Raw genomic sequence first — 20,576 nt, 5'->3', positions numbered from 1 at the left:
GTGCCAGAAACATTTCATTTACACTAATTAAAAGCTTTGTATCTGCCCATTTTAGATTCTGATGCTCCTTAGGTCTTCCTTTTGCCCTGAGAAAGCTTTTGGGAGCTATGGTGAGGTGGGATGGGCTATAAAAAATCAGGAATTGATGCTGCATCATTATTGATGGGATCAGGACCACCACTAGCAATCCAGTGATTATTTTTTTTACTATTAAAGTCTACTCCCCTGTGCCCAAGTTGGGCTATGCCAGTACAGAGTTACACCAACAGGATTTTGCTGTAACTCTGTTTATGGATCTGTTTATGGAATGGTGTTGTATCTGCGCCAATACTAGCAAGGATTACTTAGAATTAGATGTGTTTCTGCATATTGAAGGATGCTCAGGATTTACTTGTTTGGGAAGGGAGAAAGTAGGGAATGAAGAAAGTAGCTTTACTGAATTGCTTACTGAGGAGTATTTGTACTTTTCAGCTCGTTCGTTCATGCAGAGAAAGCATCCAACTGTCATAAGTAGTCAAAAGGTTAGATTAAAGAGATTGTCTGATAGTAGGCATACTCACTAATGAGATTGCATATAACAATAATCTCATGGTGAGAGAAACTACTAATGAGGTGGCACCATGAGCAGCTGCAGTGAGTGGCAATTATCTCTCTTGGAAAGTAGGACTGGAAAGAAAAGTTGTGTCCAGACATTAAATATTTTTCATCTTTAACCTTCTCTCCAATCCAGGTCCACAGCAAAAAAATGTTGTAAAACTTATTACTGAACCTTCCCTTCTGCAAAATGATGAACTTGGTTTGCTGGCTAATATCATGTATTCTTGGTTCTATGTAGGTGGCATTTTTAATGAAAGCACTGCTTCCTGGTAGTTTGTTGTTGTTGTTGTTGTTGTTGTTGTTGTTGTTGTTGTTGTTGTTGTTGTTGTTGTTGTTGTTGTTGTTTCTTATGAATAGCTAATCATCACAAAGGCCAAACCCAATCCTTATTAGGTTTTAATCACTAATGTTTTAGAACATAAAAATGTGAGAGCTCTTCCCAAGGTGGCCAACCAGATGGCTAAGTGAAGTCTACAAACAATAAGTGGTATTCAAATACATTATTTCTCTAACACGACAGCAATGTGTGGCTGTTGTGGATAGTAACCATGATAGCCTTACCCTCCATAAATTTGTTTCATCCTTTGTTAGCCACCTGAGAAAGCTTTTGGGAGCTATGGTGAGGTGGAATGGGCTATAAAAATCAGGAATTGATGCTGCATCACTACTAATGGGATCTTCCGTACCATGCATGATTTTACATATCTGTGTCATGTTTCTCTCTATTCTCTTTTTTTCCACTAATATAAAAAGCTCCAGCCATTAGTCTTTCCTTGTAGGAGAGTTGCTCCATATCCTTGATTGCTTTCTAGCTGGTTTTGATACCTGTTTTGGAGTATGGTGACAAGAGCTGTGCTCAGTATTCCAAACCTTCAGACATCATCATATCAGCGCCCCTGCCCTGGGATTCCTTTTCTGCTGATCCCTAAGTTGGAATTTGCTTTTTCCACAGCAGTTACAGCCTGAGCTAACATTTCTATTAAGTTGTTTCCCACAAAAACAGAATTCCTTTCCTGCTCAATGACTGCCAGTTCAAAACTTCATCAGTATATATGTGAAATTAGGCTGGTTTGCCACAGCTACATCCAGTACTGTATATCTAATTTTTGCAGTTGCCAAAGCCAACCAAATTGCAAATACCCTGTTTCTCTGAAAAAAGACCTAACCTGAAAATAAGCCCTAGTATGATTTTTCAGGATGCTCATGATATAAGCCCTACCCCAAAAATAAGCCCCAATTAAGTGAAACCCCGCCCTCCACCATTGTGCAGCATTGTGCAGCAACCAGAAGAAGATGACATGACTGTATTTAAATAAATGTAGATAGTTGTACAGGAAAAAAATAAAACATCCCCTGAAAATAAGCCCTAGTGTGTTTTTTGGAGCAAAAAGACCCTGTCTTATTTTAGGGAAACACGGTAGATATGTTGGTACATATGTTGTAACAAACTGAACTAATGTTCAAGTCTGTTGGGGGTTGCATATACTAATACAGCCTTGCTGATCTACATAGGAAATTTACCAGACAGCACCCATGTAGGTATGTGTGACAAAGTGACTTAAGTGGCTCACTTAGCAGGCTACTACTTGTCTAACAGGAAATGTTTGTCTGCATAAGGTGACTTGCAGGTTCTATCAAGGCAGTACAGCTGTATCAGTGGCTATAATGTAGATATAAGAAGGAGGAAGGTAAGTTGGATTCAGCAAGGCAAAGAACTAGTAGGTAACTTCTGAATATTAACAAAAGTCATAGGAGTTAAATAATATAAAATTAATGGATGGTTCTGTTTATTAAATACAAGGTTAAAATTATAATTTGCATAATTATTTTCAAAATGTGTATTCCATTTCCACTTAACCTACCACAATAGTGCATCAAGAAATTATAAGAAATATGTGAAGAAATGATCATTTTTAGAATGAAATCAAGTTGAGCATAATAGTAAGAAAGCATAAATGGTTACTGATTTTGGCATGGCACCTCTTTAAGTTTCCATTCATGTGTTGTTGTCAAAGTGATGATGATTTTAAATAAAAGTTTAGGTTAATCTTGTGCACCATGGTAAAAAAACCTGTATAGAGTAAGTTATGATGTTTTTTCTGTTCTCAATTAGAATTCTGGTGTACTGTATTCAGAGTTAACAGTAAGGTTGGTAATAAAATTAGGATCAGAGTTGAATGTGTACTTCCTTTATTTCTTTACCCCACTGAGAACTTTCATGTTCATCCCAAATTGGTCCAACTTACTGAAAACCAGGCTATATCACATCTGCCATTCTACAGTATGATATACTCAAAACAATGTGAGAGTTTGGCTCCCCCAATGGCAAAAATTAATAGATTTGTTAGGATATTTTTTGCCCTGGCTGTTTTCAATATGTGAAAAAAATGTACATGGGAATTGGCTACTCCTTGGGGGGGAAATGGCCAGAATCTTGTTGGTGCAGTTCCATGCACATAAGGCTGATGATGTCATCAACTGCAGAATTTTATCTTTGATTAAAAGTTTCTTATTTTCCTCTCCTCAGATTTCAAGGCTCCCTAGAGATCCCATTTGACCTGGGGAAACCTTTGTGGGCCTCAAGGTTGTAGGGGAGCCGTTATTGTTCAAAGTCACTGCTGCCAGCCCCAGTCCCTGGTGCTTCCTGGAAGACCTAAATTCTTTATGAGACGGATAGCTTTGCTACCCATTAGACTCTATGGAGAGTGTCCCTAAAAACTATCTCCCTGTAAAGACATAGGAATGCCAGGGCAGTTTCTTTTTTGTACACAAAGTAGGCCCAAGGCAGCCTGGGAGAAGGACCTTGCTGCAGGTTAGTGAAATATAGGCGCTTGTAGGTGTATCTCAGTACATGTAGCACAAAAATCTGTTTGAATATTATCTGATTTAGCAAGCACTTGTCCCTTTCTTTAGAAATATATTCATCAAATAAAAGGGATTTTTCTCATGATTTACTAGCATTCACTCTTTTAAAATATTTTATCTATAATCACAATCCATTTGGTAATTGCAAGTAAAATATATGCAGGGAACTGGCAGATATACTTGGATTGCTGGGTAGTGAGGTGGCATTTAGGTAAATGTCACTGAACTGGTCAGTCTGCTTTTGGTGGGAGTAACAACTGGATTCAGGCCTATATAATTAGTATTGAGTCCAAGACAGTTGTGTAACTCAGTGGTTACTGACAAGTTCTGGTTTCACTGAAAACTTGTTCTGTCCATGTAGTTTTGCTTTTTGCAGTAGTTACTAACACATCAACTCACTGGATAGCTCAGAGAGTTAAATATCTGGCTGCAAAACCAAAGTTGGGAGTTTGATTCCATATTGTGTATCCTTAGAGAAAAGCCAGCCCAACCTGTATAGGCTTGGGGAAGCTGCACAGTCCCAGGGTTCTCCCAGAAGAAAGAAATTATAAACCACTTCTAAGTACTGTATACCTAGAAAACCCTGGAAAGAGTCACCATTAACCAGAATTCATTTAATGACATCTCATCCTTCTCTTTCAAAAATACCAAGCACAGTAAATCAAAATTATAAAAACATTGACTTGGTATTGTATAACAGATGCAAGTTTTTACCAAAAATCTAAGTACAGTATCTTATGTAAGCTTTGTGGCACGGTGGTTAAAGTGCTGTACTGCAGCCAAAACTGTGCTCATGACCTGGGGTTCAATCCCAGGTAGCTGGCTTTGGTTCACTTTGAGCCGTCCATCCTTCCCAGGTCAGTAAAATGAGTACGCAGCTCAGGGTGTGTGTGTGTGTGTGTGTGTGTGTGTGTGTGTGTGTGTGTGTGTGTGTGTGTGTGTGTGATGTGTAGCTTAAATAATTAATTTGTAAACCGCCCAGAGAGTACTTAAAGCATTATGGGCCAGCATATAGCCAGAACATGTTACTTTTTTAAAATCTGCTAAATATCAGCACAGTATTTATCCTGTTCCTGATCTTGCTGGTTTTTGTAGCTCTGATGGTGTTATTTCTGAAATCTGCAACTGCTGATAATACTGTGTGAAATTCCGTAGTTTTGTTCCCAAAGCCATGGTGACAATGGGGACCCCTGAAGTGTGTTTCATCCACAAGCAAGATGTTTTGATTGCCAAAATGGTGGTGGTGGTGGTGGTAATAGTAGTAGTAATTTAAAAATACCAGACACAGTCAATCAAAATTATAAATACATTGACTGATATTATACAGTAGATTCAAGTTTTAACCAAAAACCTAAGTATTTGTTATAATAATAATAATAATAATAATAATAATAATAATAATAATAATAATAATAATAATAATAATAATAATAATAATAATAGTTGTTGTTGTTGTTGTTGTTGCTGTTGCTGCTGTTGCTGTTGCTGTTGCTGTTGCTGTTGCTGCTGCTAAAATATCTATCCAAAATCATGCTGTGTCTGTCTAGTATTTTAATCTTCTTTTATGCTATTATAATGTTTTGCTTTGTGGAAATTTGTCCCAATTTAATCACTCGTTTCCTGAATTAAGCAAGCTGCAGTTGAGTCATTAAATATACAAATAAATAAGTTTGACATGGCTCCCCCACCCAAAAATTATTCTTTCTAGTATAAGATTAAACCGTTTAATTTTTGTTGTAGCTGGGAAAGGCTAAAACAGCTACCTCTTAGAAAAGTGTCTCTCGTCTTATTTGTGACAGAGATGCGTTCCCAACTTAAGTATCTTCCTCTATGATTTATTCTTTGATAGGCAGCCATTTAAATACAGTATTTCAGTTTCGGTTCCTTCCATTGTGGGGAAAAAATATGAAATCCATATCACGTATAGAGCGATCTTTGAATTTTATGAAATATATTTCAAATGAGTAATTCGTTTATTTGCCTAATGTTAGGGCTGGTGTGACAACATTCCTGATCATAATGGAGGCCCTCTGTTTAATTAAGCATTTTTATTAAATACCATATGTGCATTGGTGTTTGGACATAGCAAGTCTAGATAATTTGTGGCTTTAGCAAAAACACATCTGTATGTTCTTGAAGACCTGTTAGTAGAAGTAAGCATTCCATTTTGTAAGAGAGCAATTCTGTCAGGCTAACAAAGTATGGTGATTTCCCAACTGTGAAATCCTATGGCATCTGAAATTCAGCTCATAAAATCAAATTTTAAAAAAATTATGGGGGAAACATGTTTATTTTGAATTTTTGGATCCTATGTGATGTAGCTCATTGGTTAAAACATTATTTATTGATTATTATAAAATGTCAACTTTTTCTTTTCTTTTCTTTTTAAGAGCTGAAAATCATTTACCCAAACTGGATATAAAGTTCATTTTTTCCAGAGTTCTAATGGATGACAGGGAATCTCCTACAAATGACCAGCAGTTAAATTTACAAGACTTCCTTCATATTGACACACACATCGAAAGGATCAAGACTTGCTTGACTTCCCCAGATGAAAATAAAAATCAGCTTAATGACAGCAAACCTGATGCCCTGAAGAGCAGTGACACCAGAATGGGAAGAGTTGAGCAGGACAGCATAAATAATAATGAGAACAGTGGAGACTACACTTCTTCCTGCCAAGATGATGAAAGTGATAAGCCATGTAGAAGTTTCACTGCAGATGAAACGCTTGTTCTAGAAAAATGCACTTCTGAAAAAAGGATTTTGAAAAAAACACAAAATTTCAGCAGGAAAGGTACTTTGGCTTCTTATATAGACACAGATTTATCTGAAAGTATCTCAGTGTTCAGATTCCCTGAATTTATCTCTTTCACATTTATGTAATATGAGTTAGAGAGCAATTGTAACTAGCAGAGATTGCTCAGGGCTGGCTGAGGTAACAGGAAGCCATCTAAGGCTGTGCTCAGTCAAAACCCCTTTCAGTTTAAGGATGATGGAAATTACTTAGGACTACCCTGACCCTGCCTTCATTTGTGGTACCATAATAGCTGTGAATGTGGGCTGAAAGGGATTTGGATGTGGTGTGAATCATCTCCCCTTCTTCATCCCTTTTTGACAATTTTGCCAGTTTATCTAAGTCAGCACAGCACTTGTGCTGGCACATCAAGTTGTATCAACAGATCTGAACTCAGCCAGAACAAGGCTTCTGCTCATTCTAGATCCATTGCATCCAATGTATCTTTGAGTTTGGATTGCCTGTCGCTTCTGCTTGTGAGGCTATTTGAAAAGTGCTGCAAGTCTCCTATCCAATCCTAAATTCCAGGCTTAAGAAAAGAACTGGATTGTTCATAGAACTGAATTGGTTATCTCTCAGAACTGATTCTATCAGAGCTCCAGTTGAAATCACAGCTAATTAGCTTTCAGTGGTACTTCATCATAGACATGATCAAGGATTCTTCTGTTAAATATATCATTTAAAACAACAGCTGCGAGGTCCTTTTGCTCTGCGTTTGAACGAAGTACTCTATCTATTGTCCACTAGATTTCTATCAACTCTCTTTTATGTGCATTCTAATCATTGTGTCAAGTACCGTATTTTTCGCTCCATAAGACGCACCTTTCCATAAGACGCACCAAATTTTTAGGAGAAGAAAACGGGAAAAAAAATAATCTGCTTTCTTCTCCTAAAATTTGGTGAGCCTTATGGAGAGGTCCATCTTATGGAACACACCCTGGGGTCCTAGGGTGTGTTCCAGGACCCTTTGGAGACTCCCCCTGCCCCCCCAGGGGCCAGAGGGGGTGAAATCGCCACCTTCTGGGACTCTTCTGAAGTTTCCCAAGCCTCAAAAGAGCCCCAGAAGGTGGCGATTTCGCCCCCTCTGGCCCGCAGGGGAGGCAGGGTCAGTCTCCAAAGGGTCCTAGGGTGAAGGACCCCAAAAGGTGGCGATTTTGCCCCCTCTGGCCCCCGGGGGGGGCAGGGGGAGTCTCCAAAGGGTCCTAGAACACACCCTAGGACCCTTTGGAGACTGAACCTGCCTCTCCTGGGGGCCAGAGGGGGCAAAATCACCACCTTTGGGGGCCCTTCTGAAGCTTCCCAAGCCTCAAAAGAGCCCCAGAAGGTGGCGATTTCGCCCCCTCTGGCCCGCAGGGGAGGCAGGGTCAGTCTCCAAAGGGTCCTAGGGTGTGTTCCAGGACCCTTTGGAGACTGACCCTGCCTCCCCCGGAGGCCAGAGGGGGCAAAATTGCCACCTTTTGGGGCTCTTTTGAGGCTTGGGAAGCTTCAGAAGAGCCCCAGAAGGTGGCGATTTCGTCCCCTCTGGCCCCCGGGGGAGGCAGGGTCAGTCTCCAAAGGGTCCTAGGGTGTGTTCCAGGACCCTTTGGTGATTCACCCTGCCTTCCCCGGGGGGGCAGAGGGGGCAAAATTGCCACCTTTTGGGGCTCTTTTGAGGCTTGGGAAGCTTCAGAAGAGCCCCAGAAGGTGGCGATTTCACCCCCACTGGCCCCGTGGGGGTGGGGGGAGCATTGGAAGGGTCCTGGAAGGCTCACTCGGACCCTTCCAACGCTCCCCCCACCCCCCATGGGGCTGGCGCGGGCGAAATAGGCAGCTTCCAGGACCTTTTCTGAGCCTTTCCAGGCTCAGAAAAGGTCCTGGAAGCTCCCGATTTCGCCCGCACTGGCCCCGTGGGGGGTGGGGGGAGCATCAGAAGGGTCCTGGAAGGCTCACTCGGACCCTTGGGAGGCTCCCCCCCGCGGGGCTGGGGGGGCAAAATCACCATCTTCGCTCCATAAGACGCACAGGTTTTCTACCCCACTTTTTGGGGGAGAAAAAGTGCGTCTTATAGAGCGAAAATACGGTAATCGGTTTGGGTGATATAGTATAATATAATGCAAAAAACACCTTACAAACATTTTAGGATGAAAAGAAAAAACTGGGCTACAAAAAGAAGCACACTGGAGTTGGAATTGTAGAACTAATAGGCAAAGCTGAGTACTTTCACTTGTTTGAAAATGTGATGGATTTCTATGGTACCTTGCATAAAAGAGTAGTCAGTAGCATAAAGATTCTGAGATAATTTCAGTTTATTCCAAAAAAAAATTTCTAGATGCTCTTTTCTTGAGGACATTACTTGTCTTTTTCAGCCAGTTAAATATGTTGTCATATGCAATGAAGAACATGACTGATTACACAGGAACATAATGCATTGTATTTTCATTCTCTGTGTGTGCATGTGTGCAGATACATTATCTTGTGCATACAGTACTAAGAAAAAATTGCAAATAAGTTGCTCAAATTCAGTGGTGCCCCGCATAGCAACGATAATCTGTTCTGAAAAAATCGTCGCTGTACAGATTCATCGCTATGTGGGGCAAAAGAGCCCATAGGAATGCATTAAAACACATTTAATGTGTTCCAATGGGGAAAATACTCACTGTTATGCGGAAATCCTCCACGCGGCTGCCATTTTCACTGCCCAGTAAGCGAGGAAAGGGCGTGAAAACACAGCGGGTGGCCATTTTCTTTACCCGATGGCCATTTTGGAACTGCCAATCAGCTGTTCCAAAAACATCGTTATGCGATAATCAGTAAGCGAAACGCTTACCGATCATCGCAAAGCGACATTTTGCCATCTAAAACATCGCAATGCGATCGCTTTTGCGATCGCAAAAAACACATTGCTATGCTGATTCGTTGTTAAACTAATCGCTCATTATGTGGGGCACCACTGTATGTCAAACTGGGTTTGCGACACAGAAGAGTGAACAGTTTTATCCCCACCGTGTTAGCCAAATACAAAAAAAATGTGGAAAAACTAAACACGGGACTTTTCCTTTACTATTTTCAAGAACTAAAAGTGTGTTTTTGATGGCAGAAACAAAAGGGTTTCCTAATTTGAGGGTTTATTGTGCAATATGTTTTTGTGCAAACCATAAACTAGACATAAAAGTAAGGTAGCTGATCTTCCATAGAGATTGCTGCTTGTTCAAAGGATGTTTGATTCTGGAGTGCAGAAGGGGGCCAGTTTGTTACATTTAAGTCACATCTTAATGTTCACAGCACTTCTGTTAAAGATTAAAAATATTTGTTGCACGGGGTGAGGAATCATAGTTTGAGAGTTAGTTAAGACTAATCCTCAAAACAAGGATGACAGGGGTATAGTATTTAATTTATAGTGGTGGCTTATCTGTTCATACCCACCCGTTCCTGTCTATGTGATGAAGGCTTCAGTATTCTAATGCTAATACTGTTGACCTTTGTGTAAGTACTTATGTCTGCATGAACCCAATGGTACATACCATATTTTCCATATGTGTGCAGTTAATAAGTATTTAATGAGTTATGACTGCTTCTTGTTGAAGTCCTGTTATTTAAAACAGTTTGGAGAAATCTTTTTTGGGGAGAAAGTAGATCAGATACAGTTTCTTTGATATATTTGCAACCACATTGTGTGAAGAGACTACCACTATCTGTAAAAACCCTTATCTATGCATGACTAACACAGCATTATACCCAGCCTTGCTATAACCACCACCCCCATTTAAAAAGAAACTCACATATGCAGGAGAAAATAAGTATGGTTTCTGAATTCCCATGAAAACGTGTTGTTGTCCTGGTTTTTTTCTGATTGGGAACAAAAGGTCATTGAAGTACAGCCATTGCAATGTTTATAAGAAAGATAAGATCCTCACTCTTGTCCATTGGACACACCCAGTCATCTTGTTTTCACATAGCTTATTGCATAATTCCTGTGATAGTAAATGAGGTGTCATATTAAACAAACAAATTTTTATTTTAGGTATGTATGCACCTTGAGGCAGGGTAGTGTTTGCACAGTATAAGTAAGTACCCAAAGGTTGAACTAACAAGCCAATTTCTGTACTTGTTCTTTCATGAAGGAGGAATAATATAGTTGTATATCATAAACCTGGCTTGAGGAAGGAACTGAATTATCCTGTCTAAAGTATACATACTATTTTTTAGTATGTATACTAATTATTTCTCTTGTAGTGAGTCTTTTTTTTTTTATCAGAGACGGAGCAATGATCAGGGACAAAAAGCAAAGAGGAAATCCTCATGTAGTTACAAGGACAGTATCCATCAATGAGGTTGGGCGCTTTAACTTAACAGACGGAGAAAATGCCTTGTGTCAAATTTTCTATTGGTAATTACATTTTTCATTAGGTACAGTAAATGTACAAGGAAGTTTAGAGACTGTGTTTAATTTCTAAAAAGAGAAACAAATAGAATAGGGTGGGAGGACGCTATGCTGGAGGAGAGAATGGCACACTTGGTCTTGCTACACGGGAATTAGGCAGTAGGAAACCTTAAAAAATCTCTGGGATAATTGCTAAGATGAGAATAGGAACAGTTTTCCAGGTTAGAAATAAAGTTTCCAGACCTGTTGTGTAGGAGGGGTTGGGCCTGCAGCAAATATCTTAGAAAGTTATTGATCATCACCATCTTAGAACTGCAAAGCTGGAAAAGCTCCTGTGGATCATCAAGTCTAGCCCTTGTCAAGAAGGCGCAGGTGGGAATTGAATTCTAAACTTCTGCCTCCGCAGCCAGGTACCTTAACCACTGAGATCAACAGTGTGTCCCTTCATTAAGTTGGAGGAGAGGCAGTCCACTGTTTTGGGAGAGGCACTTTTTTCAAAACCAGAAATTGATCAGAACAGCTCATGAGCAACAAAAAAGGGTGACCTTGCTCCCTGGAGTCTGTATGGGTAGTTAAAAACAATGTAAGAGAAATATTTGGGGGTTGGGAGGATGGATGCAGTTCTCCAAAATCTAGGGGAGGTTTGTGCTACTCCTGAACACTGGGTGTTCTTTCCCTGTACCTGTGTTGACTGTCTAGGAAAGGACTTGACTGCTTGGCTCTAAGACCCCCTGTTTCCCCAAAGAGAGCTGCAAGGGGGATTCAAACAGCAGTCTGTCAGTATCAGCCATTCTATCTCCTGTTTTATCTGTACCAGCACAGGAGAAGGTTATCAGCCTGCAGATTACAGGCTGACAGAAAAGAAAAGAACAAAAACTTGTACATCTGAAAAGATTGCCTGTTCTTGCTAATTTTAATGCCCTAATTTTTATGTACTCGTTTTGAGATTTTGTACAAGGAAGGCACGTTTTGTTTTTTTAAATCAAAAGCTAAATGGAAACAGAAAAGGTCCTCTTTCTGATGTGGCACATCTTGCCACAACCCAGGCTTATCCTGAGAACGAGAGTTATGGGCAGGGAGGTCCCATTATGTGCATGGGCTGCTGCTAAATGCTGACTAGATACATACCATCCGGTGTTGTGATTTTTTTTTCAGAAGCTGTTTATTGTCCTATTGTTTTAAAATATCTAACTGTTTTCTGTAGACACTAATCAAGCCAAGCAAGAGAAAACTGATGTTGAAACCACAGTTTTTGAACACAATGAAGACAGACACGAGACAAATGCAAACTGTTCTCAAAAGGATCCAAGCCAGACCTTACAGGCCCTCTTCTCTCTCCTTCGGGAAGAATTTGAGCAGATGGATTCACAAGTGCTACCCCTGTGTCTGCACCAGGTAGTGAGAACACCCGCCTAGTTTTCCTCTTCTCATTTTTTTCTTCTTCGTTGCTTTATAGCTTTGAGAGATGGATTTGGTGTATAATTTAAGTATTGTCAGCTGGAGTCTGAATCTGTAGCTGACTGCTGGAGCACCATTGTTGGATATAAAGATCTCAGAGTCATTCTGCAGCATCTCTCTCTGAAGCAGAGATGGGAAATGTGCAGCCTGAAACCCATTTGTGGCCTTTCAGGGTCATGATTGCACCTGGAGCCCTCCAGAGAAGAAAAAGTTCCTCCGTGTTTTTGGAATGTTCTCCTCCAAATCAGGAGGGTCACACCTGTGTGCAGTTCTCCTCTAGAAAAATGTGGCCCTACACCCACATCTTGTAGCCAAAATAAATAAAGGCTCTGTTTGAGAGTGCTGTTCATAGAAAATAATACTCCTTCATACTATGAATTAAAGGTCTAGCATGCTATAGGGCTGCTATGTGTTCCAAAACATAGCTCTCATCTCTAATCTGCATATCTCAGATTATACTAATGATATCTTGCCATGTATTGTTCTATGCTCATGTATATCTTATTTCAGAGTCTGGAGTGCCTTTGTGTTTCTAGACAGAAATATTCAAATTCATTGAATTCTGGCTCTCAGTATGGTATGTGAACATGGACCTCAGTATTGAACAAATGTCAGTCCCTGAAAGGTGATTTGAAGTGTGCTAACATCACTGTAATATCTGAAAATTGTGATTTCACCTTTTGCTTTGCTTCACAGATTGCTGAAACCTATTTTCAAGATGGAGAATGTATCCTTTTTAAAATCCAGATCGAGTTGTATGCTATAGTGATCAAAACAAAAGCATATGGCTGTAGATTTTTCACTACCAAGCATGGTAAAGACCAAGTGAAAAAAATTATGATTATATTTACATGTAGTTTTCTGCTTTCTTAATTCTAGGGAGAGGTTGACTTTTCTCTTAAATTGGTACAAATAAAGGTTGTGAAGTGACACCAAGTAAGGGAAAATCCCAGAAGCTGACTCCTTTTTTTATCAGTTAATCACTTCTCACACAAACACAAGGCATTTGTCGGGGCTATTTTCCAACAAGTGTGAATGGTAGTGAGCAGAAGAGGGTATCCTGTAGACCAGCTTGACTTCTGCCATTGGTGCTGTCAACATCCAGGCTTCCCTTTGCTCTGTAAAGCTTTGCATCCTTTTCCTGCTGACAACATGGGCACAATATTGCAGCATTGGGCTATTTCCTGGTGTTTTGAATTGCGGATGCCGAAACACAACATCCCACGTTCATAAACTAGAAGTTTTTTGAATAATTGAATCCAAATATAGGGATAGGCGTTTCAGGACAGAGCTTGATTTCTTTGCTCTTCTAATTCCTTTTAATTGTAGCATGTTACAGTGGTTGGCGTCTAAAAGTTGGAAGACCTTTGAGAGAACCTCCAATACATTGAAAGGCCTGTGGTCAGACTAGTGCAGATGTTTCAGTGCGAATTAGTTCCAGTATATGTGGAAGCATTATGCATGGACTTGTAGCTCCTCATACTGTGGCTTTGAACCTTTCTGTTTCCAAAAGGAAGTATTTTAACAAAATTTATGTAACAAAATTTGAAATGTATGGTTTGAAATCATGTTGCTTAGCATAAGAAAATTCATAACTTTTAGTCCATTCCTAGCCAGCAAATAAAGACCCCACTGTGATTCTTAGAAGCACATGCACATGTGCATAACAGCTTGGTACATGAATGCACCTCTTAGATTTTTATGTGCTGGGAACAGACTAAAAGTAACTTATTTTCTTACACTAAGCAACAATATTTCTGCCATAGGAACACAATTTTTCAAACTGTTTTTCAACCAAAGTCCCCATAGGACACATAAGGTACAACTTGTCATAATATGAGGACCTCAAATTATGATATTCCTTTCATCTACAACCTTCTTGACTTTTTTTCATTGGCCAGTAGAGGGTGTAAAGGAGCTTCATTAGTTTTTACTAAATCCTATTCAGTTTTATAAGAAGAGAAACTAGAGGTAAAATCATGAGAGTAGTTGCATTCATCCAGGTTCAAGGGATGGTCATGTGTAGCCCCTGGACCTGTGGAGGTTGCCTTCTCTGATATACCCCATGGGTAATGGATGCAACAAAAGTTGGTGATATTCCTGCAGACTGGAAGGCAAATGGAAGGAATGAAATACATTTAGCTTGAGAAGAAAAGAGTGAGGTGCAGCATAATAGCACTCTTCAAATGTTTGGATGACTGCCAGGCAGCAGGGCAAAAATCTGTTCTCTATTATCGTAAAGGAGCTAATGGTCCTAAGTTACAGGAAGATAAACTTTGATTAAACAAGAAGAAACCTCTTGAAAGTAAGTACCGTTTGATAAATGGTTCCATTATTAGCAGCAAGGTCTGTTTTTTGCTGGAATTCTTCAAACAGAAAATAAGCAGCCATTCACTAAGAAAGCTCTGAATTTCCTGCATCTATTGGAGGGCTGGATTAGATACTTATAATTCCCTGGCCCTGATTTTATGATTGTAAGAGACAATATTTTCAGACTTGTAACCATGTTAGTCTACTTCAACATGTATAACAATAACAAAATTGATAGTGGTATCCTTAGGAGTAACAGATTTATTTCAGTGTGAACTTTTGTGGATTACAATCTGTTTCCTCAGACATGTGACATTTAATGTGAATTCACAATGACCCCATATAAATAATCCAGTAATTTCCTCCATAGCAACTAAAGGGAGGTAAAGTGTTATGGAATTTAGTTCTGCATTTATTCATGTAAAAATGAATAGTAGGCATTCTAATTACAAGTTTATGCCTCATACTATGCCACAATGTGTGGTAGATGCTTATGGTTGTTTTGATTTTCTGTTACATCAAAATTTTAGAAAAAATGTAGCATTTTTAGCTTTAAATAAAAAAATTCAATTGCTCTGTGTATGTCTGTGTTCACATCCATGTTCTAGTTTAGCCTTTTGAAGAACTAATTTCTGGGAGTTTGAATGAGATAATATCATTTCTGCTGAATCTCCCATCTTTAAATGTGACCATCAGATAGAAGCTCTCACTCAAGAGAGCTTGTTGTTTGTTCAGAATCATAGTGCCCCCCGGGGTAGTGACTGCTGAGAGGTGCAATTTAGCAGGAATTAAGAGAGTGGGTTCTTGCAGCCATATAGGCAGGCCCTGCATGTCAGATTTCTCTTACAGTACATAAAAAGGCAGGCTATGGCTTTTGAAAACAGTTGCATATTACAGCTATACTGTCAGTCTGTGTCTGTGTTTTCCTTTAGCTTCCAGTTCAGATGAGAAAGCTATGAAATTCATTCAGCTTGAACGCTTATATCATGAGCAGTTACTTGCAAACCTTTCTTCTATTCAACAGCAGTGGGGTAAGTAGGTCATATAGTGGAAAACTGTACATTTAGGTAAAACTTGAAAAATGTGTTACTTAATTCTGACAGAATAAATTCTGAATTGTGAAACCCCCATGTTTCCCTGGTGCTCAACGTTATGAAATACACTCCATTATTAGAATATGTCTGTTTTTATTGTCTGGTTTTCATGAGTGGGCATCATGATCTTCAATTAGGTTTCCATTTCTTTGTGTACTACTGTGGTTGTTCTGTATATATAATGTTTTGAATTTACTTTAAGGCTACAGTATATTCAAAATATTTTCACACATTCTTTGTTATAATATAAGAAATAATTGTGTATTGTTTCAGAAAAAAAATGGAAAGCAGCAGCATCCAATGAGATTCCACAGGCAAAATGTTCTACTAAAGGTCTGAATAACAGAGAGTTAGACAGACTCGCTGAACTGTGCACATCACATCAAGAGTAAGTAACTGTGCATTCAGGCCTCCTAATAGCTACACCAATACAGTTAGGAACTTCCTTACCATGCAACTGTGTTGACACTAAATTCTCCTTTGCATTTTATATATTTACAAAATGTAAAGTAAAGCAAAAAAGCAAAGCGTGCTGCTTATATACCGCCCCATAGTGCTTCAAGCACTCTCTGGGCGGTTTACAAGTTAATTATGCAGGCTACACATTGCCCCCCCCCAGGGAGCTCGGTACTCATTTTACCGACCTGAGAAGGATAGAAGGCTGAGTCAGCCTTGAGCTGGCTACCTGGGATTTGAACCCCAGGAGTAAATTAATTAAGGACTCTCAGTAGTGTAGCCTCAGTAGTGCAAAAAACAAGGTCTCCCTGTCAGGACTCATTTCTCTACCAAAACTGGAACAGAGCAGGGCTGTTTATGCCAGAAATATATTTCCAAAAACAGCTGTACTTTCATGGCAGTACAGCCTTCAGCTGACAATGTCAGTGGAAGTTGTCTCTACCTCTGTAGTGATGATCTTCATGTTATATATGTGATTGCAGTCATATCCAAGATCAAAACATGGATTATATTTGTTTGATTATAAATTAATCTTAAATTTAGCTCCTCCGGGCTTTATGGATGGCAAGTTGTCTGAAGAGTTGTATGAAAGAAGAGGTCACAAGCGCTATCTGAGCAATCCCCTCCTTAAATGTTGCAATGCAGAGTACCTCCCCTTATCTATTACAGAGCATATTAAGGCTACTTACACCATTCTAGTGCCAAAATCTGTTGTTTGTCCCTCTTTGTACACATAAACATTCAGATGTGCATATGTCCACATGTAATCCACCACAAAATGGAACATTCACCAGTAGTGTGCTGCATGTAGAATTATGCACTGAGCATCAATAGTGTAAGCAGCTGCTGCTTCTAAAGTGGCAAGGAAGAAGCACAAAGAATCATTGAAATTCAGTGAAGTTCAGATGTTGTTTTACAGGGTTTATTCTTCAACAACTTTCCAGGATTTCTGACACTATTCTTTCCTAGTCCTACCTGGAGATCATTAGCGTTTGCTGGTGGTGGTCCTCTATTCAAGTATTAACCAGGCCAGATTCTGCTTGGCTTCCAAATGTGATTTATTATGTTCAGGCTGATGTCATGACTCACTGGCAACTGCACTACAACAAAACCTAGAAGGCCACAAGCAGCCTTCCTCTGCCATAGGTGAAAGAGACAAAGTAGTTCAAAGGAGGAAATGACTATCCTGGCCCTGTTCATATAGGATAGTCAGCAAGGTAGAGCAGGAGATTATGCCAAGAGAGGATGATGAGGAACATGCAGAATAGTTTTGAAGGACAAGCAAAACTAGGATACTCTTAGAGCTGAACTGAGGGCCACAAACATGGAAGATGCCCAGGCAAGCTTCATTCTAACAAGTCAAACATGCTAATGAGCAACAATTACTTTTGTCACGTGGACCATAATGAATATCCACTGATGCATGCATTTTGATGCTTTTTCTGCAAGGGAGTAGTTTTAAAGAATAAGTCATACCCAGATCAGTGCTTCCTGACTTGGTTCTCAAATGTTGCTCGGTGATAATTCTTTGAATCTCTGACCACTGGCTATGCTGGGTTGGGTTTTTGGGAGTCCACGCACAGCAACATGTGGAGACCAAGGTTGGGAACTACTCATCCAGAGGTTGGTTAGGTAATCTTTATTCAGCTTGAGTGTCACATTTCCTGGGAGATAATTTTGGGCAAGATGCTGTTGGTATAGATATGCAGGCATAAACTGGATCTGGGCACCAGAAATAATGGATCGAAAGACTCCTGCACTTCCCCTTCAGGATCCAGTGCTCACTACAGCTTCGTTTTGCTTTGGGAACCTTGAGATGGAAGAGGAGGGGCCTTTAATAGTCCAGAATCATCACTGGATCTCTACTGCTAGTGATCTGGTGACTGTTTTTGGTTATTAAAGACTCGTCTCCACCTGAAGCTCCCCTGAGCCATCCCAAGGCAAAAGGGAGCCCTAGCAAGCCTTGGATCCTGAAGGGGAGTGCAGGAGTCTTCTGACTCATTTAAATTAATTATTTCTGGTGCCCTGCTCTAATTTACATTGGTGTAACTACCTCAACAATATTTTGCCCCTTGCTGGGTTCTGTATGTCAGTTGTGTAGCGGCCAGAGCCAGAAGTGGGGATATCATATTTTTTTTCTCACCTAGTTCAGTGGCAAGGAGGTATAGATTTCAACTCACCGCTTGCAGAGGATTATTTAAATTAACCCAGGAGATGTAGGCCAAGGCCCTGCCCTTTAGTGTTGTAGTTCTGGTTGTTTTGCTTAGTAGGAAATACTGTAGTATAAAGCTACTCACACAAATATTCTAAAGAGGAGCATAGGAAAGTACACCTTGAGGGGGTAATTGATGCATGCATTTTGATGCTTTTTCTGCAAGGGAGTAGTTTTAAAGAAATAGAAATTTCTCCTTGTTAACATTTTCTGGATATGTCCACAATGTGAAGTGAAGTAAATAAGTTTTTCAAGCATAGAAATATTGAATATTAAGTTGCAGCCACTAATGCACTCTGAGAGACTTTGCTTGTGTTTTTTATATGTATATGGACCTAAAGTGGAAGTTATCCTGGCTTGTGTTCTATATGCTTTATTCATCACTTTTAGAATCTGTTTTAATTAACAGTGTGTTTCATTTGGCAACAGGGATATTCCTGTGTTATGGATATTTTGCTATAATATGTTCCCATTTAAGGTAAGGGTGGACAAAGTGCAGCCTTCCAGGTGTTATTGAACAGCTGCTCTCAGCAATCACCACAATTCAGTATGTCACCTAGGGCTCATAGGAGGTGTAGTCCACCAACATCTGGAAGACTACAAATTGTCCACCTCTGCATCAAGGCAGTGTTAAATTACCTTAGAGCAATAGTTCCCAACTTTGGATATTCTTGGACTGCAATTCCAGAAGCCTTCACCACCAGCTGTGCTGGCTGGGGTTTCTTGGAAGTTACAGTCCAAGAACACCTGAATTACCCAAGGTTGGGAAACCACTGCCTTACAGTATGTAGAAGCAGGTATGTGGCTGTAATAAGGAATGGAGACATAGATCAGTTTTCTGGTGTGATCTAGTCAGTCTGAATGTGACTTTGTTTGATTTATTTGTCTTTGGTCACAAACACCTGAGTAGTGTAAAATAATAACAGGACCCGCAAAAAATGTTGCTTGTTGTTAGGACGCAAGCAAGTTCAGAATGTCAGCCCACCACCATGCCTTCTTCTATAATACTCTTTTCTATTTATCCCTCCTCCCCTTTTTTCTGTTCTTCCCTCAACATTTTCTAATCACTGAGCATATCTAATCCTGACCTTGCTGTATCAGAGGGTATACATAGTTCTTAGTTTTCCTCCCTTAAGGGCTTGTTTTGCTAACTACAAATCTTGGCATCCTCTGAAGTCTGCTGGTACTTTCTTCTTGCATGTGGATAGTGCCATTTTGGCTAAGTAAGGATCCATGCTTGGAAAATTAGTTTGCTTTACTACATAGGATAACCTTTAAACATTGAAATTTGCTGCCATTTGTTATGATTTTATGGCTCACTTCTTTTATGAGGCATGTTGCTTTTTTTGTAGAATTCATTAATGAATAAAATAGAGGTTCCATTCCATTCTGCAAGAAAAATCAAAAACAATAACGTGTACATTTTTCTCCAACCTTCACTGATCTGAAAGTGACTTAACTCTTTTGCATAATCTACTTCAACTCAAGACAGGTTTTTGAAAGTTGATACTTCTGTATAAACAAATAAAAAAACCTTTCTGACCTCTTGTATTGATTTCACTGTTTCTACGGTCTTCTGGGCCATTAGTGATCATTGGCACTTATAATGACGTTAGCATATGGTCTGCCTCCTTGCTTTAAAACTATGCTGGCACAGATAGTATTTCAGTGTTGGAAACTTCTGTGCTAATATTAGAGCATAGAAAGAACTAATCTGATTTGTCGTCTAGTTTTGATGACATTTATTGTGAAGAATATTTGGGTGAAAGCAGTTGTTTATTTATTTTATTTTATTTTTTTGGTTACAGACCACTTGTCTCTAGAAGCAAGGTAAGCTTTGAAGTTTTCCTTGGCATGATTTTTCACAACTGAATGTTTAAATCTTTTTAGATGTGCTAAGTGTTATGGACAGAGCTTACTTTACATAACATGTCTTGCATGCAATTTTAAAACAGTTACACAACTGCATTCAACGATAGCAATTCTGTTCTGTTTTTCAGGTGATAAGTAAAGAAAAATCCTTGAAACATGAATGTTTCTTGGGTTTAATGGTATCAGAAGATTTAAGAGAAAGAGGTGCTGCTGCTGCATTTGATTCAGGTATCCATGACATAATTTATCTGAGTTTTAATCTGAAAACAGCATACAGTGTTTGGAAAGTATATGTATGGAAGAGCAGTAGCTGCACACATTTCTAACAGAAATATTCCTGAACCTTTTGTTTAAAAACAAACCCTCCCCAAAAGGAAAACAAAGGCTTTAAACAATACCCCTTTTTTCCTGATTTTAAAAATAGTATCTACAACTCCCATACCTTGAACCACTGTAGGTGAAAGTGGCATCTCTCTCCTCTTAGGGGACAGAACTCACCTTTGCTTTTAGAAGAGGGATCTTTCCCCCTCCCCCTTTAATGAAATGTTTGTTGGA

At 39.5% G+C, this 20,576-nt stretch overlaps 1 protein-coding gene across 1 annotated transcript in view; it reads left to right on the top strand.

Moving 5' to 3' along the window:
- Positions 1-20,576, top strand: part of CNST (consortin, connexin sorting protein) — a 51,467-nt gene that overhangs the window by 9,046 nt on the left and 21,845 nt on the right. Inside the window, exons 3-9 of the mRNA XM_020787943.3 lie at positions 5,853-6,259; positions 11,824-12,014; positions 12,774-12,804; positions 15,332-15,418; positions 15,755-15,869; positions 19,958-19,979; positions 20,150-20,249. Of these exons, the coding sequence (XP_020643602.3) occupies positions 5,908-6,259; positions 11,824-12,014; positions 12,774-12,804; positions 15,332-15,418; positions 15,755-15,869; positions 19,958-19,979; positions 20,150-20,249 (898 nt within the window). The 5' untranslated portion in view covers positions 5,853-5,907. The remainder of the gene's footprint in view (positions 1-5,852; positions 6,260-11,823; positions 12,015-12,773; positions 12,805-15,331; positions 15,419-15,754; positions 15,870-19,957; positions 19,980-20,149; positions 20,250-20,576) is intronic.

The sequence above is a fragment of the Pogona vitticeps genome, chromosome 1, assembly GCF_051106095.1.
Source record: "Pogona vitticeps strain Pit_001003342236 chromosome 1, PviZW2.1, whole genome shotgun sequence".
NCBI classification, from domain to species: Eukaryota; Metazoa; Chordata; class Lepidosauria; order Squamata; family Agamidae; genus Pogona; species Pogona vitticeps.
Note: the sequence above shows the minus strand (reverse complement) of the source record. Positions and strands in the feature narration are given on the sequence as shown.